The sequence below is a fragment of the Oncorhynchus nerka genome, linkage group LG11 (genome assembly GCF_034236695.1).
Source record: "Oncorhynchus nerka isolate Pitt River linkage group LG11, Oner_Uvic_2.0, whole genome shotgun sequence".
Taxonomy (NCBI): Eukaryota; Metazoa; Chordata; class Actinopteri; order Salmoniformes; family Salmonidae; genus Oncorhynchus; species Oncorhynchus nerka.
Window position 1 is genome coordinate 65,667,050 of NC_088406.1, and position 26,550 is coordinate 65,693,599.

At 44.9% G+C, this 26,550-nt stretch overlaps 2 protein-coding genes across 4 annotated transcripts; one reads left to right on the plus strand and one right to left on the minus strand.

Annotated features, from left to right (window-relative positions):
* The first annotated feature begins 391 nt into the window (after positions 1-391).
* On the plus strand, positions 392-15,118 carry LOC115137715 (P2X purinoceptor 3-like). The gene is made up of 13 exons (XM_029674039.2): positions 392-972; positions 5,003-5,125; positions 5,662-5,797; positions 6,303-6,374; positions 6,607-6,676; positions 6,893-6,986; positions 7,062-7,139; positions 7,539-7,680; positions 10,748-10,884; positions 11,977-12,070; positions 14,119-14,184; positions 14,497-14,574; positions 14,975-15,118. The coding sequence occupies exons 1-13, from the start codon at positions 953-955 to the stop codon at positions 15,095-15,097; spliced, it is 1,233 nt and encodes a 410-aa protein (XP_029529899.1). The 5' UTR covers positions 392-952; the 3' UTR covers positions 15,098-15,118.
* A 448-nt stretch (positions 15,119-15,566) lies between these two features.
* On the minus strand, positions 15,567-26,071 carry LOC115137717 (lectin-like). 3 transcript variants are annotated; one of them, XM_029674041.2, is made up of 6 exons: positions 25,904-26,071; positions 25,286-25,378; positions 24,147-24,298; positions 18,091-18,231; positions 16,290-16,404; positions 15,567-15,989 (listed from the first exon to the last, which is right to left on the minus strand). In XM_029674041.2, exons 2-6 carry the CDS (start codon positions 25,359-25,361, stop codon positions 15,877-15,879), a joined length of 597 nt encoding a protein of 198 aa, XP_029529901.2. In that variant the 5' UTR covers positions 25,362-25,378; positions 25,904-26,071; the 3' UTR covers positions 15,567-15,876. The 3 variants fall into 3 exon arrangements, with proteins under 3 accessions (XP_029529901.2, XP_029529900.2, XP_029529902.2); XM_029674040.2 differs by having other exon boundaries at positions 25,286-25,387; positions 25,904-26,068; XM_029674042.2 differs by having other exon boundaries at positions 15,872-16,030; positions 25,286-25,387; positions 25,904-26,044.
* Positions 26,072-26,550: the final 479 nt, after the last annotated feature.

Consider the following 26,550-nt stretch of genomic DNA (forward strand, 5'->3'; position numbering starts at 1 on the left):
GGAACCCAGAAGTATCATCTCTTTTGTCTGAGTTTAAAAGTAGAAAATTTGCAGTGAGATTGCTAAAGCGAACACTGCCATGTTTAGTTTTGCTAACCTGGATTGAGGCACAGACACGGTCTCAATGGGGATAGCTGAGTTGACTACACTGATTGTGCTAGTGGCAGACTCCACTAAGCTGGCAGGCTGGCTAACAGCCTGCTGTCTGGCCTGCACCGTATCTCATTGTGGAGCTAGGGGAGTTAGAGCCCTGTCTATGTTGGTAGATAAGATGATATGACCCCTCCAGCTAGGATGGAGTCCGTCACTGCTCAGCAGGCCAGGCTTGGTCCTGTTTGTGGGTGAGTCCCAGAAAGAGAGCCAATTATCTACAAATTCTATCTTTTGGGAGGGGCAGTTTTCAACCAGCGATTGAGTTGTGAGACTCTGCTGTAAAGCTCATCACTCCCCCTAACTGGGAGGGGGCCAGAGACAATTACTCAATGCCGACAAATCTTTCAATCTGATTTACACGCTGAAGCTATGTTGCGCTCTGACTGTTTCATCCTAACATCATTGGTGCCGACGTGGATAACAATATCCCTATACCAAAGATGTTGTCATCTATCTGTGCCAATACTCTCTACACTCGCCAGTTTTAGCCTTTGCCAGCACCATCTTCAGATTAGCCTTAACATCGGTAGCCCTGCCCCCTGGTAAACAGTGTATGATCGCTGGATGATTTGACTTAAGTCTAATACTGCGGGTAATGGAGTCACTAATGACTAGCGTTTTACATTTTTCAGAGCTAATGGTGGGAGGCTTCGGTGTCTCAGACCCTGTAACGGGAGGAGGAGAGACCAGAGAAGGTCTCCGATCTGTTGCTCAATGGGGAGTACCGGTTGTGAAAGTTTCTGTTGGCTGAATGAGCTACACCGGTTGAGCATTCCTACAGCATTTCCTTCCAGAAGCCATGAGAAAATTGTCCGGACTGTGTTGGGGATTTATACTACTATCTGTAGTTATTTGTGGCACAGTCACTGTTTCATACTTTCCTAGACTTAAATTACCCTTTCCTTAATGATTGCGTCTGAAGCTGGGCTAGCAGCACACCTATCCTCGACAAAGGGCGATCGTTCTCCCATATGTTAATGTTAATACTTAGCTTCGGCTGGTGCAGCTCCTGACAAACCACGTCCAGATAAAGCGTCCAGGGTGAAAAAGTTGAATGAAAAAAGTTGAGCGAGATTTCAAATATAAAATGGTCATTAAAAAGTAAAAACTGTAAAGTAGAAAAGTAAGTTTAGCAACAAACCGCACAGCAGCACGTAAACAACAAGTCTACAAGTTGTGACCGGAAGTTACGTCAAGTGTGCTTGGATGTTTGCAAGGGTGATGGTGGAGCTGGGTACCCGTAAATGTCTGCAGCATTGAAGGTCCCCAAGAACACAGTGGCTTCCACCATTTTTAAATGGAAGACGTTGGAACAACCAAGATTCTTCCTAGAGCTGGACACCTGGGCAAAACTAAGCAATCTGGGAAGAAGGGCCTTGGTCAGGGCGGTGACCAAGAACCCAAGAGTTCCTCTGTGGAGATGGGAGAACCTTCCAGAAGGACAACCATCTCTGCAGCACTCAACCAATCAGGCCTTTGTGGTACTGGCCAAACGGAAGCCACTCCTCAGTAAAAGGCACATGACAGCCTGCTTGGAGTTTGCCAAAAGGCACGTAAAGGACACTCAGACCATTAGAAACAAGATTCTCTGGTCTGATGAAATCAAGATTGAACTCTTTGTAGGTTAGCCAATCATCACGTCTAGAGGAAACATTGCATGGTGTGGTGAAGCATGTTGGTGGCAGTATCATGCTGTGGGGATGTTTTTCAGCGGCAGGGACTGGGAGACTAGTCAGGATCGAGGGAAAGACGAATGAAAACCTTTATGAAAACCTGCTCCAGAGTGCTCAGGACCGGAGACTGAGGTGAAGGTTCACCTTCCAACAGGACAACGACCCTAAGCACACAGCTAAGACAATGCAGGAGTGGCTTCGGGACAAGTCTCTGAATATCATTGAATGGTCCAACCAGAGTCCGGACTTGAACCCGATTGAATATCTCTGGAAAGACCTGAAAACAGCTGTGCAGTGATGCTCCCCATCCAACCTGACAGATCTTGAGAGGATCTGCAGAGAAGAATGGGAGAAACTCAGATTCAGAGGAGTCTGCAGTCACATGTGGCGTCCCACAGGTGTCAGTGCTGGGGCTTATCCTGTTATTAATTGACAGGCTCCCTCTCAGCCAAATCCTCAGAGATTATAACAACTTCCACGCTGACGATATTTAGCACCTAGCCCACTATTGCTATTTTACCTGCCTTAATTCTAAATTTATGTTGTTTTATTGAATATAAATATATTTTTTCCCTTCCGTAGACCTTTGTGACAAGTCCAGAATGAAAAGCGCTACACAATTCAAATATATTATAATGTATACAAATGTGTTTACATATCTAAAATCCAGAGATACTGCCTTAATCTCTAGTCTACTGTCTTCAGTCTATGGAAAAAGGCCATATAAATCCAATCAATTATTATTCATTATTAAAGGGCAACTATCAGGGCACAAGGCGGGACCCAGATGTAGACACAGAAGGCAGAGTCTTAGATGTTCATTGATCCAAAAAGGGGTAGGCAAGAGAATGGTCGTGGACAGGCAAAAGGTCAACACCAGTTCAGAGTCCAGGAGGTACAGAGTGGCAGGCAGGCTCGAGGTCAAGGCAGGCAGAACGGTCAGGCAGGCGGGTACAGAGTGGCAGGCAGGCTCGAGGTCAAGGCAAGCAGAATGGTCAGGCAGGCGGGCTCGAGGTCAAGGCAAGCAGAATGGTCAGGCAGGCGGGTACAGAGTGGCAGGCAGGCTCGAGGTCAAGGCAGGCAGAATGGTCAGGCAGGCGGGTACAGAGTCCAGAAACAGGCAAGGGTCAAAACCAGGAGGACTAGCAAAAAGAGAATAGAAAAGGCAAGAGCACAGGGAAAAACACTCGTTGACTTGAACATACAAGACAAACTGACACAGAGAGACGGGAAAACACAGGGATAAATACATTGGGGAAAACAAGCGACACCTGGAGGGGGTGGAGACAATCGCAAGGACAGGTGAAACAGATCAGGGTGTGACAGCAACTTTTCAACCTTATTCATTATCTCCAGCACCAAACCAGTGTCACCATACGTGAAAACAGAGCGTGGTTAAAAAAGATAAGATGAAAGGTTCTAGAAAATGCTTCTCTGGGTGACATCACAGGATAGGATTAAAATGAAGAAAAACGGTGATTTCCAAAAACCTGCAACGAGTTTCTAGCCAGAGAGAGGGTATTTTCTTACTCCCCACATCACCACGAATGTCATAGTGTTTGAAAATCACTAAATAGTTCAACCTTTGATGATGTAAAACTTTTTAACTTTACTTCTTTTTTTTTACAAAACGTTTTCAGATATGTAGACACTGGTATGATGCTAGAGATAATGAAAATAAGTCTGAAAAGTGGTGGGGCCGTACGTTAGGTTATATATTCATCTTTCGACCAGGCCTGCATCCCAAATGGCACCCTATTCCCTTCCTAGTGCACTAGTTTTGACCAATGGACCCTGGTCAAAAGTAGGGCCTTATATAGGGAATAGGGTGCCATTTTGGATGCAGACACAGTTGAAACATCGGGTAAAATCAATTTATATAAAAATTGATCTATATAACATACATGCAGTAGCTTTGGTCATGGACTTCTAGACCTCAGGTCAAGGGTCAAAGACAACAGATGAGGAAATTAACAATCAAGGTTACTGCTCTTTAAATGTTAGGTTGTGCATGTGCGCTTGCGCTTGCGGGTGCGTGCGTTGGGTCTGTCATTGATTGTAATGGGATTGTATTTTACTTTGTACTTTTACTGAGGATGCTGACAGACTGACTGGCATCACTCAGGAAATTAATCTCCTCCTCCTTACCTCTCAAGTATTTTTCTCCATCTTTTACTGTGTGTTTCAGTGTGTGTATGTGTTTAAGTGTATGTGTGTGTGTGTACTAACTCTCTGTCAAACCTATTACCCCACCCCTCCCTCAATGACTTCCTCCCTCATTGTTCCACTCTCCCTCCATCTCTCTCCTTCCTTCCCTCCCTCCCTCCCTCCCTCCCTCCAGTAAAGGGTTATCACAGATTGAGTTAGTGGATTTAGTCAATAATAATAAAAAATCTAAGTGTCCCTGCTTTGTGGATTGGAGAGGTTGAGTGACAGGGGCGGGGTCTGTCTACTTCCTCCTTCTTGGCCAATCAGGATCCAATATTCCCCCTGGTCATTTGTCATAAATTGCCATAAAATGACTTATAGAATGTAGTAATTTCAAAGGATCTCTGTGTAAGTGACCAGCTCAATGCAGATGTTCATACTTAGATATAGATAACTTCCGTTAGATTTAAGTGAAATGTCATTCATCTGATGTGATTTCGGGTGTAATGGATGTCAAATAGTGTGTGTATGTGTGGGTGTGTGTATTAGGGGAAGCAGAAGAGGAGAAAGAAAGATAGAGGGGTTGAGAGACATTGCCGAGAGAGTCAATCTGATAAGTGGAGGAGAGACAATAAGCACAGAGATATGGAGAGAGGGGGGTAAAGAAAGAGCTGGAGAGAGAGATGGAGAGAGAGCTGGAGAGATGGAGAGGGAGCTGGAGAGAGAGATGGAGAGGGAGAGAGTAAGGATGTTTACCATTTCACTATTTCACCAGTGACAAGTCTGTTACTTGAACCTTTTTGAAAGAAGCAAAGACAATGATCAGATTGCTTTTTTTGGAAGAAATAACTGTGTTTTAGTATGTAGGGAAACCAGCACATCTTGGGGTTTGCCTTTAGTTTTTTGGGGGTGTAGCTAAGTCACACATACTCTCTGAAGAGGCATTCTGTGGATTGTTTGCTGTGACTTTGGGTCACTGACAGACACAAGTTGGATTTATTGGGTGTCCCGGGTTGCCTCGACGTCAGGATGTGGACGTGTATCACGGACTTCTTCACCTACGAGACCACCAAGTCGGTGGTGGTGAAGAGCTGGACCATCGGGATCATCAACCGCGTCGTACAGCTCCTCATCATCACCTACTTCATCGGGTCAGTAGTATTTACATTTTACATTTAAGTCATTTAGCAGACGCTCTTATCCAGAGCGACTTACAAAATAGTATCGCTCTATCACTCACATTTTGGACCTCCCAGTGAGAGGACTTGGTTGAAAGACGTCTTTTCAACGTCTTTTCATTGGAGAAACAGGAAAAAAGGTCTCCGCACAGGTCCAGTCAAGTGCACATTTCTCATAAGAAAGACTTGATGTATGTTCAACCTCTTTTTAACCAAACAGATGTCTTTTTAACGTCTTTTCAACCAAACATCTTTTCAAAGTCTTGTGCTTATGGAGCTGAATCTTATAAATCTCGTGTTTGTTAATTAGGATCACTTTCAGCCCAATAAAATGCTTGTCTTTAAAGACTCATAGATCATTCATTAGTACTCTATACGTGACAGGAAGAGACGGGAAAACGGGATTGAATGATTTTCCCATTATGTTATCTCAACCCGTCTCTCTCCAACCCCCCCCTCTCTCTCTTCTTCTCTCTCCTCCTTCCTCTCCTCTCCTGCACCTCTCTCAGGTGGGTGTTTGTGCATGAGAAGGCGTACCAGATCAGAGACACGGCTATAGAGTCGTCGGTCATGACCAAAGTCAAAGGCTTTGGACTGTACAACAACCGAGTCATGGACGTAGCTGAGTACGTCACCCCCTCTCAGGTAACACACGAACACACGCAAGCATCTGTACGCGTGCATGCACGCACACACAGACATGTGCACACGTAGGTACCCAAGCACGCACTCACCCAGGACACACACACACACCGACAGGCAACACACACACACACACAAACTATGGTCTGAGATTTTTGGATTCCTTATGTTAATGTTGGCAATTGGCATTGATAGACAGCCCAAGGAGCCATGTATAGTTGTTGTATAGCCTCTGTCTCCCCTGCTTGCTCAATCTTTGTTTATATCTGGGTTGTTGTAAGCACTTTGTGGGTAATGTACTTGTTAAAAGCCCTGTGAACATCACTTAATACTTCAAATGGACACCAAATATTGATACTGAGGTATGTGTGGATTATGACATCAGGTCTGATGTGCTGGTCAATAAAGTTTTTTTTATTGTGTGTGTGTGTGTGTGTGTGTGTGTGTGTGTGTGTGTGTGTGTGTGTGTGTGTGTGTGTGTGTGTGTGTGTGTGTGTGTGTCTGACAGGGGGCCTCTGTGTTCTGCATCATCACCAAACTCATCACCACAGAGAACCAGGTGCAGGGATACTGTCCCGAAGTGAGAACCCTCACACTTACTCTCCCATTGGCCCTCTGTGGTCCCCCGCCCCCACACACTCATGCTCTATCTCTCTTTCTCTGTCTCTTTCTGTCTGCCTGGCTCTATCTGTCTCTCTGTCTGTTTCTCTCTCTCTGTCTGTCTCGATGTATGTCTGTCTCGATGTATGTCTGTCTGTCCGTCCGTCCGCCTCTGTGTGTTACTCTAACTCTGTACTATGTGTGATACACAGAGTGAGATGAAATACAAGTGTACGCACGACAACAACTGCACTAAGTTCCTCAACAAGCCTGGGGGAAATGGTGAGGTTTCTCCACTTTTTCTGATCAACTTTTTCTCTTCCTTTTCTTATTGTATGTTCTTAAGAAGACAGAAGATGTTACAGAATTTGCCAAACCGTTTCTCCCAGAATAATGGTTTGATCTTTGTCATTTATTGTCCCTATCCGTCCTCCCCTTTTCTGTATCTTATATCCTCTCTCCTTCTTCCTCTCTCTCTTCCCTCCCTCTCTTCCTCAGGTCTTCCAACGGGCAGGTGTGTACGTTTCAACGACACCCTTAATACCTGTGAGATCAGAGGCTGGTGCCAGGCGGAGATCGACTACATCAAGACGTGGGTAACCGTGTGTGTGCGAGTGTGTTTGAGTGTTGATGAAGGAACATGATTCTCTTTCTGACCTTCCCTCAGGCATCCTATGATGGAGGTGGAGAACTTCACCATCTTCATCAAGAACAGCATTCGTTTCCCCCTCTTCAACTTCACCAAGTGAGGATGATGATGATAATGATGTTGTTGATGATGTCGATGATAATGATAATGGTAATAATGTTGATGATGATGAAGATAATGATGTTGCTGATGATGATGATGATGATGATGGTGATGGTGATGTTAATGATGGTGATAATAATGATATTAATGCTAATAATGATGTTGATAATGATTTTTAGGATGATGTTCATAATGATTTTGATAATGATAATGATGTTGATGATAATGATGTTGTTGATGAAGATGCTGATGACAATGATGATGACATTGGTGATGACGACAATAGCGATAATTTAACTCTAACTGGTCTCCTCTCTCTCATGTTTGTGTATGTGTGTGTGTGTGTGTGTGTGTGTGTGTGTGTGTGTGTGTGTGTGTGTGTGTGTGTCTCAGGGGTAACTTCCTGCCAACCATCACCCCTCAGTACATCAAGGCGTGTAACTTTGACCATGAGAACAACACCTACTGCCCCATCTTCAGGGTGGGGGACGTCATCCGCTATGCACACCAGAACTTCACCACTCTGGCACAGAAGGTACAGTGTTTCACTCCCAGGTACAAAAGCTCAGAAAAAAGAAAAAAAACGTAATCTCACTGTCAACTGCCTTTATTTTCAGCAAACTTAACATGTGTAAATATTTGTATAAACATATCAAGATTCAACAACTGAGACATGAACTGAACAAGTTCCACAGATATGTGACTAACAGAAATGGAATAATGTGTCCCTGAACAAAGGTGGGGTCAAAATCAAAAATAAAAGTAATCTCCTCCTCATGGACTGCACCAGATTTGCCCGTTCTTGCTGTGAGATGTTACCCCACTCTTCCACCAAGGCACCTGCAAGTTCCTGGGCATTTCTGGGGGAATGGCCCTAGCCCTCACCCTCCGATCCAACAGGTCCCAGACGTGCTCAATGGGATTGAGATATGTGCATTTCGCTGGCCATGGCAGAACACTGACATTCCTGTCTTGCAGGAAATCACGCACAGAACAAGTAGTATGGCTGATGGCACAGCGTTGAGATTGCCTGCAATGACAACAAGCTCAGTCCGATGATGCTGTGACACACCGCCCCCAGACCATGATAGAATCGCCACCTCCAAATCGATCCCGCACCAGAGTGCAGTACAGGCCTCGGTGTAACGCTCATTCCTTCAACGATAAACGCGAATCCGACCATCACCCCTGGTGAGACAAAACTGCGACTCGTCAGTGAAGAGCACTTTTTGCCAGTCCTGTCTGGTCCAGCGACGGTGGGTTTGTGCCCATAGTCGATGTTGTTGCCGGTGATGTCTGGTGAGGACCTGCCTTACAACAGGCCTACAAGCCCTCAGTCCAGCCTCTCTCAGCCTATTGCGGACAGTCTGAGCACTGATGGAGGGATTGTGCATTCCTGGTGTAACTTGGGCAGTTGTTGTTGCCATCCTGTACCTGTCCCACAGGTGTGAAGTTCGGATGTACCGATCCTGTGCAGGTGTTGTTACACATGGTCTGCCACTGCGAGGACGATCAGCTGTCTGTCCTGTCTCCCTGTAGCGCTGTCTTAGGCATCTCACAGTACAGACATTGCAATTTATTTCCCTGGCCACATCTGCAGTCCTCATGCCTCCTTGCAGCATGCCTAAGGCACGTTCACGCAGATGAGCAGGGACCCTGGGCATCTTATTTAGGTGTTTTCAGAGTCAGTAGAAAGGCCTTTTTAGTGTCCTAAGTTTTCATAACTGTGAACTTAATTGCCTGTCGTCTGTAAGCTGTTTGTGTCTTAACAACCGTTCCACAGGTGCATGTTCATTAATTGTTTATGTTTCTGGTGCAGAGAACACAAAGACAGGAAACAACCACCCACAAACCCCAACACAAAACAAGCTACCTAAATATGGTTCCCAATCAGAGACAATGACTAACAGCTGCCTCTGATTGAGAACCATATCAGGCCAACCACGGAAACGGACAAACTAGACACACAACATAGAATGCCCACCCAGCTCACGTCCTGACCAACACTAAAACAAGGAAAACACAAAAGAACTATGGTCAGGACGTGACAGTACCCCCCCCCCAAGGTGCGGACTCCGACCGCACAACCTAAACCTATAGGTGAGGGTCTGAGTGGGCATCTGTCCGCGGTGGCGGCTCTGGCGCTGGACGTGGACCCCACTCCACCATTGTCTTTGTCCACCTCCTTAGCGTCCTTTGAGTGGCGACCCTCGCCGCCGACCTTGGCCTAGGAACCCTAACAAAGGGCCTCACTGGACTGAGGAGCGCCTCTGGACTGAGGGGTGCCTCATGACTGAGGAAACTCCTCCGGACTGAGGGACAGCTCCGGACTGAAGGGCAGCTCTGAGAGGTAGCTCATGACTGAGAGGTAGGTCATGACTGAGAGGTAGCTCATGACCGAGGGGTAGCTCATGACCGAGGGGTAGCTCAGGCCCGAGGGGTAGCTCAGGCCCGAGGGGTAGCTCAGGCCCGAGGGGTAGCTCAGGACCGAGGGGTAGCTCAGGACCAAGGGGTAGCTCAGGACTGAGAGATAACTCAGGCTGGTTGACGGCTCTGGCAGCTTCTGGCCGAATGGCGGCTCTGGCGGATCCTGGCCGAATGGCGGCTCTGGCGGATCCTGGCGAATGGCGGCTCTGGCGGATCCTGGCAGACTGGCGGCTCTGGCGGCTCCTTGCAGACTGGCGGCTCTGGCGGCTCCTTGCAGACTGGCGGCTCTGGCGGCTCCTTGCAGACTGGCGGCTCTGGCAGCTCTGGACAGGCGGGAGACTCTGGCAGATCTGGACATGCGGGAGACTCTGGCAGCTCTGGACAGGTGGGAGACTCTGGCAGCTCTGGACAGGCAGAGACTCTAGCAGCTCTGGACAGACGAGGCGCACTGTAGGCCTGGTGCATGGTGTCGGCATTGGTGGTACTGGGCCGAGGACACGTACCTCAGGGCGAGTGCGGGGAGGAGAAACAGGGAGTACTGGGCTCTGGACACGCACAGGAAGCCTGGTGCGGGGGGCTGCCACCGGAGGGCTGGTGCGTGTAGGTGGCACTGGATAGCCCGGACCGTGCAGGTGCACTGGAGCTCTTGAGCACCGAGCCTGCCCAACCTTACCTGGCTCGATGCCCACTCTAGCCCGGCCAGAAACGAGGAGCTGGAATGTACCGCACCGGGCTATGCACCCGCACTGGAGACACCGTGTGCTCCACAGCATAACACGGTGCCTGCCCGGTCCCTCCCTCTCTCGTTTATTTTTTTGCTGAGTTTATTCATACTAGTATATTTACTTAATTTGGGAGAACAGGCTGGTGTTAATAACTGTAGCAGAATGGGTGAAATGGTATCAAATACATCAAACATGTTTCCAGGTGTTTGATTCCATTTCAGTTGCTCCGTTCCGACCATTATTAGCAGCCTCCTGTCATTTCTATCCACAGTTCTTTCCATCCATACTAGTCTTTTATATACTCACATATTATGCTCTCTTTCTCTCTTTTTCCTCCCCTTCGGCTATATTCACTCCTTCCCCTTTAGGCTACATTCATATTCTGTCTTTTTCCCACTCTCACAAAGTAGCAAAGAGATTTTCTAAATGTACGTCAACCCCTTCCTACAGGGAGGGGTAATAGGTATAAAGATCGGCTGGATGTGTGACCTGGACCAGTCAGAGGATGAGTGTAACCCCTCCTACTCCTTCACCCGGCTGGACGCCATGTCAGAGAAGAACAGCGTCTCCCCCGGGTACAACTTCAGGTAGCCATGACCTCTGACCTCTAACCTCTGGCCTTTAGAGAGTGAGCCCTATAGAGATGCATAAAGAGCTCTAGATTGATATAACACGTTTTTTGCATGGACACTGCCATTGAGGACTTCCACCATTTTAAAGTAGTCAAATGGGTGGGGATTCCTATGGGTTGGGATCAGAGCATTGTCTTCTTCTTCAAATTGGGTTGCCAATGGTTAGTAAATGGCTTTAAGCTAGATCAGTGATTGTCAACCTTTTTTTGTATAAAAAAAAGAATAATTAGGTGACACACCTAAAATATCCCTATTATTAATGATTTAGTGTAAATGACCTCCGTTTTATCTGTGTCAAACTGCAAATAATCTATTTCCGTGACAAACGTTTTCATAGATGGAATAGGGTATATTTGAACTATTTTCATAGTTCCTTATTCATTATTATACATTTTTCTGATACCCCCAAAAAAACTACTTCAGTAGTACTTAAAGGGGTATCTGTACTTTGCTTTACTATTTTTGACTACTTTTACTTTTACCGCACTACACTGTACATTCCTAAAGAAAATGATGTACTTTTTACTCAATACATTTTCCCTGACAACCAAAAGTACTCGATGCATTTTGAATGCTTAGCAGCACAGGAAAATGGTCTACTTCACACACCAATCAAAAGAACATCACCGGTCATCCCTACTGCCTCTGATCTGGTGGACTCACTAAACACATGCTTCCTTTGTAAATTATGTCTGAGTGTTGGAGCGTCCCCCCGGGTATCCATCATTTCAAAAAACAAGAAAATGGTGCCGTCTGGTTTGCTTAATATAAGGAATTTGAAATGATTTATACTTTTACTTTTGATACTTGAGTATATTTAAAACCAAATACTTTTATACTTTTACTCAAGTAGGATTTTACTGGGTGACGTTCACTTTTACTTGAGTCATCTTCTATCAAGGTATCTTTACTGTTACTCAAGTATGACAATTGGGTACTTTTTCCACCACTGTGTATCTGTATGGTGAGCCCTGAGAGGCATGTCCCCCTGGTACAAGCCGTGTGCATTGCTCATGTCCTTACTCTCTGTCCATGTTGTGCTGATAGGTATGCTAAGTACTACAAGATGGACAACGGGACAGATTACCGTACTCTGCTCAAGGCCTATGCCATCAGGTTTGATGTGCTGGTCAATGGAAATGTGAGTGTTTTTAATGCTTTGTGTGTGTTTCTGTGTGATGGGGGATAATTAGAGGATAGGAGGAAGTGTGTGTTTGTATGTGTATGTATGTGTGTGTGAGCACACGTGTGTCTGTGTGAGAACATATATGTCTGTGGTTTGCATGAGTCTAATTGCCTATGTGGGTCCATGACTGTTCTACATGTACAGTGGGGAGAACAAGTATTTGATACACTGCCGATTTTGCAGGTTTTCCTACTTACAAAGCACGTAGAGTCCGTAATTTATATCATAGGTACACTTCAACTGTGAGAGACGGAATCTAAAACAAAAATCCTGAAAATGACATTGTATGATTTTTAGGTAATTAATTAGCATTTTATTGCATGACATAAGTATTTGATCACATACCAAACAGTAAGAATTCTGGCTCTCACAGACCTTTTTTCTTTAAGAAGCCCTCCTGTTCTCCACTCATTACCTGTATTAACTGCACCTGTTTGAACTCGTTACCTGTATAAAAGACACCTGTCCACACACTCAATCAAACAGACTCCAGCCTCTCCACAATGGCCAAGACCAGGAAGCTGTGTAAGGACATCAGGGATAAAAGTTTAGACCTGCACAAGGCTGGGATGGGCTACAAGACAATAGGCAAGCAGCTTGGTGAGAGGGCAACAACTGTTGGCGCAATTATTAGAAGATGGAAGAAGTTCAAGATGACGGTCAATCACCTTTGTTCTGGGGCTCCATGCAAGATCTCACCTCGTGGGGCATCAATGATCATGAGGAAGGTGAGGGATCAGCCCAGAACTACAAGGCAGGACCTGGTCAATGACCTGAAGAGAGCTGGGACCACAGTCTCAAAGAAAACCATTAGTAACACACTACACCGTCATGTATTAAAATCCTGCAGCACACGCAAGGTCCCCCTGCTCAAGCCAGCGCATGTCCAGGCCCGTCTGAAGTTTGCCAATGATCATCTGGATGATCCAGAGGAGGAATAGGAGATTGTCTTGTGGTCTGATGAGACAAAAATATAGCTTTTTGGTCTAAACTCCACTCGCAGTGTTTGGAGGAAGAAGAAGGATGAGTACAACCCCAAGAACACCATCCCAACCGTGAAGCATGGAGGTGGAAACATCATTCTTTGAGGATGCTTTTCTGCAAAGGGGACAGGAGGACTGCACCGTATTGAGGGGAGGATGGATGGGGCCATGTATCGCGAGATCTTGGCCAACAACCTCCTTCCCTCAGTAAGAGCATTGAAGATGGGTCGTGGCTGGGTCTTCCAGCATGACAATGACCCGAAACACACAGCCAGGGCAACTAAGGAGTGGCTCCGTAAGAAGCATCTCAAGGTCCTGGAGTGGCCTAGTCAGTCTCCAGACCTGAACCCAATAGAACATCTTTGGAGGGAGCTGAAAGTCTCTATTGCCCAGCGACAGCCCCGATACCTGAAGGGTCTGGAGAAGGTCTGTATGGAGGAGTGGGCCAAAATCCCTGCTGCAGTGTGTGCAAACCTGGTCAAGAACTACAGGAAACGTATGATCTCTGTAATTGCAAACAAAGGTTTCTGTACCAAATATTAAGTTCTGCTTTTCTGATGTATCAAATACTTATGTCATGCAATAAAATGCTAATTAATTACTTAAAAATCATACAAGGTGATTTTCTGGATTTTTGTTTTAGATTCCGTCTCTCACAGTTGAAGTGTACCTATGATAAAAATTACAGACCTCTACATGCTTTGTAAGTCGGAAAACCTGCAAAATCGGCAGAGTTTCAAATACTTGTTCTCCCCACTGCATGTGTTATTTAGATGAGGGTGGGTCTTATGTATGTCTGCTTGTGTGTGTGTGTGTGTGTGTGTGTGTGTGTGTGTGTGTGTGTGTGTGTGTGTGTGTGTGTGTGTGTGTGTGTGTGTGTGTGTGTGTGTGTGTGTGTGTGTGTGTGTGTGTGTGTGTCTGTGTGTGTGTGTGTGTGTGTGTGTGTGGGGTGTGTGTGGGTGTGGTTGGTTGTATGTGCGTGTGTTTACTTCTGTAAAGTACTTGACTTGTTTGTTACAGGCAGGGAAGTTTAACATGATCCCGACTCTGATCAACATGGTAGCTGCATTTACGTCAGTTGGAGTGGTGAGCCCTTCTTTTCAGTTGCTACTTTCTATCCACAAACTATCCACATCGTCTCTAGGCTAGTTTTAAATTAAAACATATCTGTTCCACCTTCAGTCTCTTAACTTTATAATAATATTATCCACACAGTCTCTGTAGACTAGTTCGAAAATGTCTTTGTGTCATGCATGTCTCTGTCTCCCCAACTGAAGTTATTTCTCTGGAAAAGAGTTATTCTCCTCTTTTCTTTTCTCTTCTCCCCTCATTTCTTCAATCCCATTCTATTCTATTCCACAAACCTTGTTTTCTTTCTCTGCCTTGGATTGGTCGCAGGGCACTGTGCTTTGTGACATCATACTCTTGAACTTCCTGAAGGGAGCAGAGCAATACAAGGCCAAGAAGTTTGAGGAGGTAAAGTTTGAGGCGTGACACCAACCCTGCTTACTGTGATATAGATATCAGCCTTTGCAGGCCTGAGGCCGCATCTCAGAGTAGGAGTGCTGATCTAGGATCAGTTTACCCCTGTCCCATGATCTTATTCATTGTGATCTAAAAGGCTAAACAGATTCTAAATCAGTAAGCCTACTCTGAGAAGTTGATACATACGGCCCAGAGGAATAGTTGAAACTAAGGGTAAAATCCTAACTTCCACTTAAATCATGCTTTAATATCAACTAGAGACTAACTGAACATTTGACTTAAGTGGAAAATAGGAGTCGCTTGACTGTGATGTGCTCCTCATGTTCTTCAAGTGTATAAAATTCAATAAAGTAATTTTCTCTCTCCCCCCAATCTACCATTACTCCATTAGGTGTCACACACGCAGGTCGAGAACTCCTTATCCAGCAATGGGCTGTATCGGAGTAGGGAGTTCATTGGAGTAGAGAAGCAGTCAAACGACTCAGGGGCCTTTTCCATTGGGCAATACGGCTAACGGACAGCCAATGGAATGGAGTATTTGAGGGGGAAAGGGGTGGGTGGTGGACATTTGGGAAGTTTGGCTGCAAATGTAGGTTTAGGGTGATATTGCCCATAGACCCTAATCTTGGATCAGTTGAACATTTTCCCCACTAAAGGTTATGGTTAGGATTGGGGATAGGGAAGCTGATCCTAGATCTGTATCTAGGGGAGACTTCACCCCGGATAGAGAATGCATGTATATATAGCATTGTAATATTCCTTACATTTCACATGAACCTGTAATTTACCTGTAATATTTTCATAGTGGAGGTTGTATGTGTAATCGTTAACTCTGCATGGACTATTGTATTTGAACTCCTACCTCTACAAAGTATTAAAGTCTACCCACTACTTAAATAAAAGTATGTGACTTAAATTTTGTTTCTGGTTTGATTCTGCCAGAAACTCAAATCCTGCTACGAACAGACAAACAAAAACTCTAGTTGTTTACTTGCTTAACACTCTTTATTTATATGTATTTTTTAAATGCATTTTTCAGTTTGCTAAAAGCAGGCACATCTCTATGTGGTTTGGTTTCACCGTGGGAGATCTGTGAGTTGGGATCATTGCGGAAAGGAGCAGGATGGGTCCAAAATGACACCCTATCCTTTATAGTGCACTACTTTGACCAGGGGGCCCGTGGGGCTCTGGTCAAAAGTAGTGCACTCTATAGGGAACAGGGTGTCATTTCGGTCACAACCCAAGAGAGAGGAGCAGGGGACTGGGTTGGTGTTACACAGACAGACACACAGTCTATACCAACACACCACTGGAGAAAGCATGCCCAATACATTGCTGCTTCATACTAAGTATGTGAGCGTAGATATTCATCCTCAAACTCTGTTCTTGAAGGAGCACACGTAGCTCTTCTTGGTGAAACACGTGTGGTCGTTCCATTTCCCAATTTCTTGGCGATAGAGAACAAATAGAGAGAGAGAGAGAGAGGGAGAGAGAGAGAGAGAGACAGACAGACAGACAGACAGAAGTTCAAATGTGAGTTCAAAATACCATCTCTTCCCACCACCTTCCAAGAAATGTTTCATTCACATTTTTGTCATTTTAGCTGTTAGCCAGTGCAACTAAAGTAGGTGAAAACAAACACATATCACAGCCATTGCAAGTAAAAACCATCCATCCATCCCATCACTCCCCCCTCCATCTCTTACTGCTCCAGTTCATCTCCACACAGTCCTCGCGGCTCGTCCAGCGGGAGATGGGCTCCCCAGGGGTCCACGCTTCAAAGTTCCAGCTGGAGCCGTCAGTCCACACAAACTTACCAGACTGAGAGAAGGAGGTAGAGAGAGAAAGGTGGATAGAAGAAGAGAGAGGGGAGTGATAGAAAGACCGTGGTGATAAAAACAAATGTACGGTGCATTTGGAAAGTATTCAGACTCCTTCACTTTTTCAATGTTTTGTTATGTTACAGCCTTAAAATTGATTAAATAAATAAAAATCCTCATCAATCTACACACACTACCCCATAATGACAAAGCGAAAACAGTTTATTGTACATTTTTGCAAATGTATTTAAAATATAAAACAGAAATACCTTATTTACATAAATAATCAGACCATTTGCTAAGAGACTCGAAATTTGAGCTCTGGTGCATCCTGCTTACATTGATCATGCTTGAGACGCTTTTACAACTTGATTGGAGTCCACCTGTGGTAAAATCAATTGTTTGGACATGATTTGGAAAGGCACACACCTATCTATATAAGTTCCCACTTGAGGTCGAAGGAATTGTCCATAGAGCTCCGAGACAGGATTGTGTCGAGGCACAGATCTGGTGAAGGGTACCAAAAAGTGTCTGCAACATTGAAGGTCCTCAAGAACACAGTGGCCTCCAACATTCTTAAATGGAAGAAGTTTGGAACCACCAAGTCTCTTCCTAGAGCTGTCCGCCCGGTCAACCTGAGCAATCGGGGGAGAAGGGCCTTGGTCAGGGAGGTGACCAAGAACTCGATGGTCACTCTGACAGAGCTCCAGAGTTCTTCTGTGGAGATAGGAGAACCTTCCAGAAGGACAACCATCTTTGCAGCATCTTTATGGTAGAGTGACCAGACGGAAGCCACTCCTCAGTAAAAGGCACATGACAGCCCACTTGGAGTTTGCCAAAAGGCACCTAAAGGACTCCCAGACCATGAGAAACAAGATTATCTGGTCTGATGAAACCAAGATTGAACTCTTTGACCTGAATGCAATGCGTCACGTCTGGAGAAAACCAGGCACCACTCATCACCTGGCCAATACCATCCTTATGGTGAAGCATGGTGGTGGCAGCATCATGCTGTGGGGATGTTTTTCATTAGCAGGGTCTGGGAGACTAGTCAGGATTGAGGGAAATATGAACGGAGCAAACTACAGAAAGATCCTTGATGAAAACCAGTCTCTGAATGTCCTTGAGTGGCCCAGCCAGAGCCCGATCGAACATCTTTGGAGAGACCTGAAAATAGCTGTGTAGCGACGCTCCCCATCCAACCTGACAGAGCCTGAGAGGATCGCCAGAGAAGAATGGGAGAAACTCCCCAAATACAGATGTGCCAAGCTTGTAGCATCATACCCAAGAAGACTTGAGGCTGTAATCACTGCCAAATGTGCTTCAACAAAGTGCTGAGTAAAGGGTTTGAATACTTATGTAAAAGTGATATTTCAATTTTTTGCAAAAATGTCTAAAAAACAGTTTTTGTCATTATGGGGTAGTGTGTAGATTGATGAGGGGGAAAAACAATTTTTAATCCACTTTTGAATATGGCTGTAACGTAACAAAATGTGTAAAAAGTCAAGTGGTCTGAATACTGTAAATGTAGATATTACGACAATCATATGTTCAATGTTAAATGTTGTGCTGCAAAGCTTCTCTCTTTCCCCATGTCACTCTTTCCTCCCACATGACTTTGCCTCCTTCCACCCACTATCCACCCTGTCTTAATCACTCCTTCCATCCATCACTCTTCCTCTCCGACCTTGAAGAGTTCGAAGCCTCCCAGCCAGATGCGAGGGCTTTTGGCGTTGTTCTTCATCACCACGCAAAGCAGGTTGGCGTTGGCTTGACTGTTATGCACCAACACCAGGTGGCCACCGGGGGCAGCAGACCTGCACTGTGTCTGAGAAGGATGAGAGAGAAGAGGAGAATTAGGTGGTGGGAAGAGAAAGAGTGAATTAGTGAGAGAGGAAGAGAGAGTGGGAGGAAGGAGAGAGAGAGCGAGTAAGCAGGTGCTGACGTAGTGATTTGGAGCCCAAGGCAGAGGCCAGTCAGAGGCCACTCTTATGCACATGCACCATTTTCTTTTCATGGGTAATTAACTATAAAAATACATGACCTTTTAATGTGCCATGAACACAACCAATCATGATGTTTTATCTGATTGTTAATTAAACAAATCACTTCAAAAAGAAGGTTACCTTCGCATGTTTATCCAAAATAATTCCAGCGCCTGAGCTGTGCACCTGACAAATTTCCTTCAATTCGCAAGTGGCTGAAACTATCTCACCGGAGAAAGCATCCAAGCAAGCGAAACAGCGCCACTGTCTTGCTATAATAGCCCATGTATGACATACCAGCATCAGTTATGGGCTACACATAGATGTCCTCTGCCTCGACGACGATGGCAGTATTATCAGCAGCACCTATCGTTTTACTGAAGTAATGTGAATTGTATCATCCCCTTCGAGTCAAAAGGCCTCGTCGAAAACCAGGCGTCCCTGGGGAGTGAGGCCTAAGAGGGTTTACTGAATAAGCATCAACCAGTGGGTCTTGCGACAGGTGTACAAAGACAACCAGTTCAAAGAGGAGTATAGAGTGCAGTGCCCTATAAGGAGCATTGGTGGCAAATCTGATAGCCTCATGGTAAAGAACATCTAGCCGCGAGAGCACCCTTACTTGCCGTTCTATAAATCTGAATCAGGGTTAGTTTGGCAGCTGGGGTGAAAGACGAGCGATTACGATAGAGGAAACCAAGTCTAGATTTAACTTTAGCCTGCAGCTTTGATATGAGAGATGGACAGTGTACAGTCTAGCCATACTCCCAAGTACTTGTATGAGGTGACTACCTCAAGCTCTAAACCCTCAGAGATAGTAATCACACCTGTTGGAAGAAGGGAATTCTTCTTATCAAACCACAATACCTTTGTTTTGAATGTGTTCAGAACAAGGTTAAGGGCAGAGAAAGCTTGTTGGACACAAAGAAAGCTTTGTTGTAGAGAGTTTAACACCAAATCCGTGGAGGGGCCAGCTGAGTATAAGACTGTATCATCTGCATATAAATGGATGAGAGAGCTTCCAACTGCCTGAGCTATGTTGTTGATGTAAATTGAGAAGAGTGTGGGGCCTTGGATCGAGTCTTGTGGTACTACTTTGGTGAAGGGCAGTGGCTGAGACAGCAGATGTTCTGACTTTATTGTGGACGGACCACTAGAGGGCAGGCTGGGCTCATGGATAGTTGCCCAACAGAGCCTGTGAGACAAGGTAACCAGAGTCAATTAAGCACAGCTGACGGTACTAATGAGATACTCTCCTTCCCCTATAAAAGAGAGAATGGAACCAGAAGAGAGAGGGGGAAACTATCTCTGGAAGATGGCCACCGAGAGAGAGAAGCTGTGCTGAAAGAACCACTAAGACGGTGACAAAACCGTGATTTATGTTTGTTGTAGTTTAAAGATTATCCTATTGTGTTCTTGTTTCATCTGGAGAAGAAGATGTGTGTTTTTCCTTGGAAGATTTTTCATTGATTATGTTTGAATGTTTTTGTTGACAAAATACTCTCAATAGAGAACCGTGTTCAATCAGAAAAACCTTTTTCCTGACTCGTTTATTCCACCTTCCCGCTTTAGAGTGACGCCTAATTACTTGGTACGCTCACATTGGTGGAGGATGCGGGCATTAGGTGGACGAGTGACACAAGGATAAGTGAGTAAATCAAGATTCTTCCAGTAGACCCGGAGGAACCATTCAAGAACAATGGATAACGCCCTACTACAACAATTGATCACGGCACAGCGGACAACCATAGAACTCCTGCAACAACAGCTGAACCGACTAGAAGAACCTAGAGTTAAGCCAAGAGCGGCTGCTCACGCCATCTTACCTCGTCTCTCCAAGGAGGATGATATTGAGGCCTTCCTCATGACCTTCGAAAGGACGGCCACCTTGGAAGAGTGGCCGCCCACAGAATGGGCGAGCGCATTAGCCCCTCTTTTGACCGGGGTGGCTCAGGAAGCCTATTTTGACCTGGATTCCCACGAAGCTGCGGACTATGGGCGACTAAAAACCGAGATCCTGTCCCGGTACCAGCTGACTGCCAGAGATAGGGCTGTAAAGTTCCATCAATGGACCTATACAGCTGATCAACCCGTCCGTGCCCAGATCTTCGCCTTAATACGACTGACGAAACAGTGGCTAGAACCTGGAAAGGGAGTAGGACATGTGATAGAGACTCTCGTAGTGGACAAGATATTGAGAGAATTACCCAGTGACTTAAAAAGGGTTGTGGGGCAAGCCAACCCGTTGTCAGCCGACGACATAGCCCAGGCGGTGGAAACATATCGGTCTACAGGGGAGTTGTTAAAAAGTGACAAGGAGGAACGGAAGGAGTCTTGCAATCCCGTACCACGACTCACCCCGGCGCGCTCGCCACCGAAACGTCCAAGCCCCTCCCGGAGGTGGGAGAAGTCAGCCACCACACAGCAGGGTCGGTGTTATAAATGTCAGTCTCCCAACCATTATGCCCCACAATGTCCTAGCAAGGATGAGCCCATGGTCACGGAGTCATCACTGCCTACCCCCACACATCCCGTTTGAGGGGGCAGGATCAACACTGTTGGTTAGCAGAGATAGCCCCAGCATCAGAGATTCCGGTGCAAGTCGAAGGACAAGATGTGGTAGCTATTCTCGACTCGGGAAGTATGGTTACGTTAGTAGAGGAGCGGATGGTGACCTCCGCAACACTGCTACCAGACAAAGTAGCCGTATCCTGTATCCATGGAGACACCCACTATTACCCCACTGTGAATCTGCCTATTCTCACTCCAAAAGGAAGGTGTACAGTCAGGGCCGGGAAAGTGCCGCAGCTGAAGGTGCCATTATTGATCGGGAGAGACTGTCCCTTATATAAGGAGCTTCGGCAGATGACGTTATGCACGGGAAGAAGGGGGACAGGAAAGAAGAGAAAATCCAAGCCCGAGGTAGTAGTCCTACAAGGAGACGTAGCCGCGTCCTCGTCCTCTGCAGCAGAGGAAGAAATAGCGACCCAACGTTTACGACAGATATTCCAAGAAACCACCGATGAAGACACATGTGAAGGGCTATACACAACGCAGGAAGGAAGGAGCAACCAGGCGTTAAGGGATATGCAACCATTGCCAACCCCCTCACAAACCTCATCAGGAAAAACCTGCCAAACCAGGTAGAGTGGAAAGACGAGACGGAAGAGGCCTTTCAATTGTTAAAAGATGGCCTGTGTTCTGATCCCGTTCTACAGGCTCCGGACTTCTCACAAGAGTTCATTGTGCAGGTCGACGCCTCGGATACAGGGCTCGGGGCCGTACTAGCTCAGGGTAAAGGTGAAGCAGAGAAGCCGATTCTCTTCATTAGTAGGAAACTCAGCGATCGGGAACAGAGGTATGCGACCGTAGAGAAAGAGGCCTTAGCCATCAAGTGGGCCCTCGATTATCTCCGGTACTACCTACTGGGTCGGAGGTTTGCATTAGTTACTGACCATGCGCCCCTCACGTGGATGGCTGGTAAGAGAAACAATAACAACAGAATAGCCAGATGGTTTTTGTCTTTACAACCATTCTCTTTCCATGTCATCCACAGGGCCGGATCGAGGAACGGGAATGCAGACGCGCTGTCCCGACCGACCAAGACGGTGCGTCTGGCGCCCGACCCTCCGGTTCGGTCCTGGGGGGGAAGGTATGTGGACGGACCACTAGAGGGCAGGCTGGGCTCATGGATAGTTGCTCAACAGAGCCTGTGAGACAAGGTAACCAGAGTCAATTAAGCACAGCTGACGGTACTAATGAGATACTCTCCTTCCCCTATAAAAGAGAGAATGGAACCAGAAGAGAGAGGGGGAAACTATCTCTGGAAGATGGCCACCGAGAGAGAGAAGCTGTGCTGAAAGAACCACTAAGACGGTGACAAAACCGTGATTTATGTTTGTTGTAGTTTAAAGATTATCCTATTGTGTTCTTGTTTCATCTGGAGAAGAAGATGTGTGTTTTTCCTTGGAAGATTTTTCATTGATTATGTTTGAATGTTTTTGTTGACAAAATACTCTCAATAGAGAACCGTGTTCAATCAGAAAAACCTTTTTCCTGACTCGTTTATTCCACCTTCCCGCTTTAGAGTGACGCCTAATTACTTGGTACGCTCACATTATACACAGCACTCTTTGAGAGAGGTAGTTAGCAAACCAGGCCAAAGACCCCTCAGAGACACCAATACTCCTTAGCCGGCCCACAAGAATGGAATGGTCTAGCGTATCAAAAGCTTTGGCCAAGTCAATAAAAATCGCAGCACAACATTGCTTAGAATCAAGGGCAATGGTGACATCATTGAGGACCTTCAAGGTTGCAGTGACACATCCATAACCTGAGCAGAAGCCAGATGCCAGAGAGAATCCTACCGACATCAAGAAAGGCAGTCAGTTGATTATTTACAAAGTTTTTTCAACACTTTTGATAAAGAGGCCAAAATAGAAATAGGCCTATAACAGTTAGGATCAGCTTGATCTACCCCTTTAAATAAAGGATGCACTGTGGCTGCCTCCCAAGCAAGGGGAACCTCCCCAGAGAGGAGAGACAGGTTAAAAAGGTCAGATGTTGATGATCAAAATAAGTTGATGCATGTCGATTTTGTGTATAGACTTCTGACAAATCAGAATTGCATTTTTCCTCCAGGTTCTGAAATTTTAAGTATCTGTAATCTGATTACAATATTTTAGCTGGTAACGTAATGGATTACAGTTACGTTTTTTTTGTAATCTGTTACTCCACAACCCTGGAGGTCGTGACAGCGACTTGATTTGGACGTATGACAATGCGAGATTACTACTAAGCTAACATATGGAATTGTTTTAAGATGGTTATACCAAGGATCATTTAGATATTTGATTTAGAATTTTAGGACCCCTGTAGGTATAATTTTTGGGGTGTTGTTATAATTTGATGAAACATTGCATTTGGCCTTACTGCTATTAGCCCATAGAAATGCATTGAATAACACATTCATACATGGAAAAGCAGATAGTCAACATTAAATTAAAAGGAAGATCTGAGAGATGTAGGACTAAGAAAGTGCAGGAAAAAATGCTAATATTTTTTACCGTGTTACCGTTTACCGAGTCCCGTGACACTTGTGGGGGGAGGAACAGTAGAGCAACCGAAACACCATCGTGTTCGTGAAGGTTTTATGTTTCCATAGAGGGGTCATATACATGTTCTAGGCCAAACCGTTTGGACGCTACAGATGTTTTTGTGAGAAGACCGATTTTCGAGATGTCTCCTGTAGCTTTACCTCAGCCACCAACCTTCAGTGGATGAGGTGGATTGAGACAAAGGCAATGCAAAAACACAGAAATCTCTCGTTTAGACACATTTTTTTATTTACTTTTTTATTTATTATGCCTCAAACAAAGCATGGGGGGGGGCCTCAGCGGAAAAATATTTATATGTTTTTAATTTTAATTATGCCCAGGTCATGAGGCTTCTTGATTTTGTATTTTATTTAACCTTTATTTAACTAGGCAAGTCAGCTAAGAACAAATTCTTATTTACAATGACGGCCTACAAATGATGTGAGGCCTGAGGCAATTGCCTCTTCTGCCTAATGGTAAGTCCACCAGTGGGAGTAAGATGAATACATTAGAAGACACCTCTAATTAACACATTGGATTTAACCTTCACTTCACTGTATTGCCATTGTATTGGAATGAACAGGCTGACTGACTCCAGGAAGAGCAGTAAACATGCTTTGATCATGTTATAATGTCGTTCTCCTGTTATATGGAATGTTGTTTACCTCGGCTTCGGTGAAGTTGAGGGCAGCCTTGAAGTACTTGATGCAGTAGGAGCCCAGCCTGTACCATTCTTCATAATTCTTCAGGTCACAGGCTTTGGGCATGTCACACGCTGCAGTCTCATCCTGGAGATACACTGGAGCATCATCGCCACCTAGGGGACAATAATAGAATAACTACTCTCCTGGGACCTTATGTACTGAGAAAACAGCCACAAGCTGAACATTCCGATGACACTCACAGGCCGCAAACAGAACTCTCCCATTCCATAATTCACTAAACTGATCAATGCGCACACCATATAGCCCAGGGGCCTAAGAAATGCCTACCTAAGAGCTCTTATTTAACCAGGCAAATCAGTTAAGAACAAATTCTCATTGACAATGACGGCCTAGGAACAGTGTGGTTAACTGCCTTGTTCAGGGGCAGATCAACAGATTTTCACCTTGTTGGCTCAGGCATGCGTTCTAGCAACCTTTCGGTTACTGGCCCAACTCTCTAACCACTAGGCTGCTACCTGCTGCCTCAATATTGTCATTGTACTATTATTGTTTAGTATATATTGTATATTTTAACATTGTATTATATTAAAAGTATTGTGTTAGTTTAGGCTTTTACTATTTGATCATAATCTATCATTGTAAATGGGTGTGACATTCAGTCTATGACTGCTAATAACCAATAACATCTACTGCAACAAAAAATACTGTAAGTTACTACATTTGTGTAAAGAATGCATCTCATTTTCATTTGGACATGAAAGAGGAAAGCACATTTTCAGGTTTAAAACAGATTCTTTTGTAGAACTTGTGGTCGATAATCACCATGAAAAATGTAAATAAAACTTTCAGCACTATCATCAAAACCAGGGGTGCAACTTTCACTGGGGACGGGGGGGACTGCATTTTTGTCCCCCCCCCCCTCAGTTTTATAATTGAAATGTGATACAAAATGAGGCAACGGTTTGCTTTAGGACCATACGGACACCTCCGAGCTGTCGGGTAGGCTGTTTGGAGTGTTTATCTGACTGGATTTTAAAAAATTATAATAATAAAAAATTAAAAGTAATGTCTCCCCACTTCTAAAATCTAAATTGTGCCCCTGATCAAAACACATACTGTAATCAATGCAACTCTCTTACCGGTACTTCTGTGGAATGTCAAAGCCATTTTTGTCCCAAGTAGTGACATCATCACAATCAGGCTGACAAACTTCATCTTGGCTTCCTCTGATTCTGAGTTTCCTTAAAACAAACAACTCAATCAGTAACGGTTTCCTTTAAATAAATGCATTTATAAATAAATCAATTGTATTCACTTTTATTTCACCAGGTAAATGATCTGAGATCATAGTCTATAGCACTATGCTGTGAATGACATTAAAACAAATCTCTTGTTCTCATATTGACTGTGGCTGGCGATTTATAAGTACCGAGCCCAGACGGATTGTTCATCTGAGTGGCTCCGCGCACTAACCGATTGTAAAGTGCCACAGCCTCTGGAACAATCAGATGTCCCATTTGACAACAAAAATCCGTCGTTTGGATGGATGCACTATTAGAATGCAATTTTGTGTGCCCCAATAAATCAATATTGTGAAACACTATCATTCCACTATTACCGTAGATGTATTAAAGACATTATCTGACATTACAATGCAACAATGATATGTATATAATGTATAGCTCCTTTTAAAAAAATGAATGCAAGGCACAAAAAAAAGGAACATTTGCACAATGTAATCTGAAAAATAACCTTACCAGAGTGTGGACTAGGTTGCTTCTCCCTCTCTCTCTCTCCCGCTCTCTCTCTCTCATTTGGTATTCCCTTCTTTTTTATAGCAAATGTAATCTCACCTCCTCCCTGTAATTCTCACCCCGTCCTTGCAGATACAGATACCCACCCCTCTACTCCTGTGTCCCAAATGGCACCCTATTCCTGTGGGTTCTGGTCCAAAGTAGAGCCCTATATAGGGACTACGGTGCAATTTGAGATGCAGACTTCCTGTTAAACACTCTGTTGTTGTGTGGTGACACTAGTACAGTGAAATGCTTACTTTCTAGCACAATGAACTACAGTTAAATTAACGCTGTCTCAGAGGCTGGCTACTGAAAGGTGTTGAAAACTCCCCAACACCTCATAGTAGTCAGATCTCTCACTTCTGACGACCCTCTATCATTTCACTATGCAACACCATATACAGTGGGGCAAAAAAAGTATTTAGTCAACCACCAATTGTGCAAGTTCTCCCACTTAAAAATATGAGAGAGGCTTGTAATTTTCATCATAGGTACACTTCAACTATGACAGACAAAACGAGAAAAAAAATCCAGAAAATCACATTGTTTGATTTTTTATGAATTTATTTGCAAAGTATGGTGAGAAAAAATAATGTATTTGTGATTAA

Excerpts from the sequence above, each read along its gene's own strand:
- LOC115137715 (XM_029674039.2), top strand. The coding sequence starts at position 953 with ATGAGAAAATTGTCCGGACT. Across the intron at positions 10,885-11,976 it reads TCCCCCGGGTACAACTTCAG|GTATGCTAAGTACTACAAGA; the intron begins GTAGCCATGACC and ends TTGTGCTGATAG. Across the intron at positions 14,575-14,974 it reads AGGCCAAGAAGTTTGAGGAG|GTGTCACACACGCAGGTCGA; the intron begins GTAAAGTTTGAG and ends TTACTCCATTAG.
- LOC115137717 (XM_029674041.2), bottom strand. The coding sequence starts at position 25,361 with ATGAAGTTTGTCAGCCTGATTGTGATGATGTCACTACTTGGGACAAAA. Across the intron at positions 24,299-25,285 it reads GACATTCCACAGAAGTACCG|GTGGCGATGATGCTCCAGTG; the intron begins GTAAGAGAGTTG and ends ATTGTCCCCTAG. Across the intron at positions 15,990-16,289 it reads TGTGGAGATGAACTGGAGCA|AGCTACGTGTGCTCCTTCAA; the intron begins GTAAGAGATGGA and ends TTCACCAAGAAG.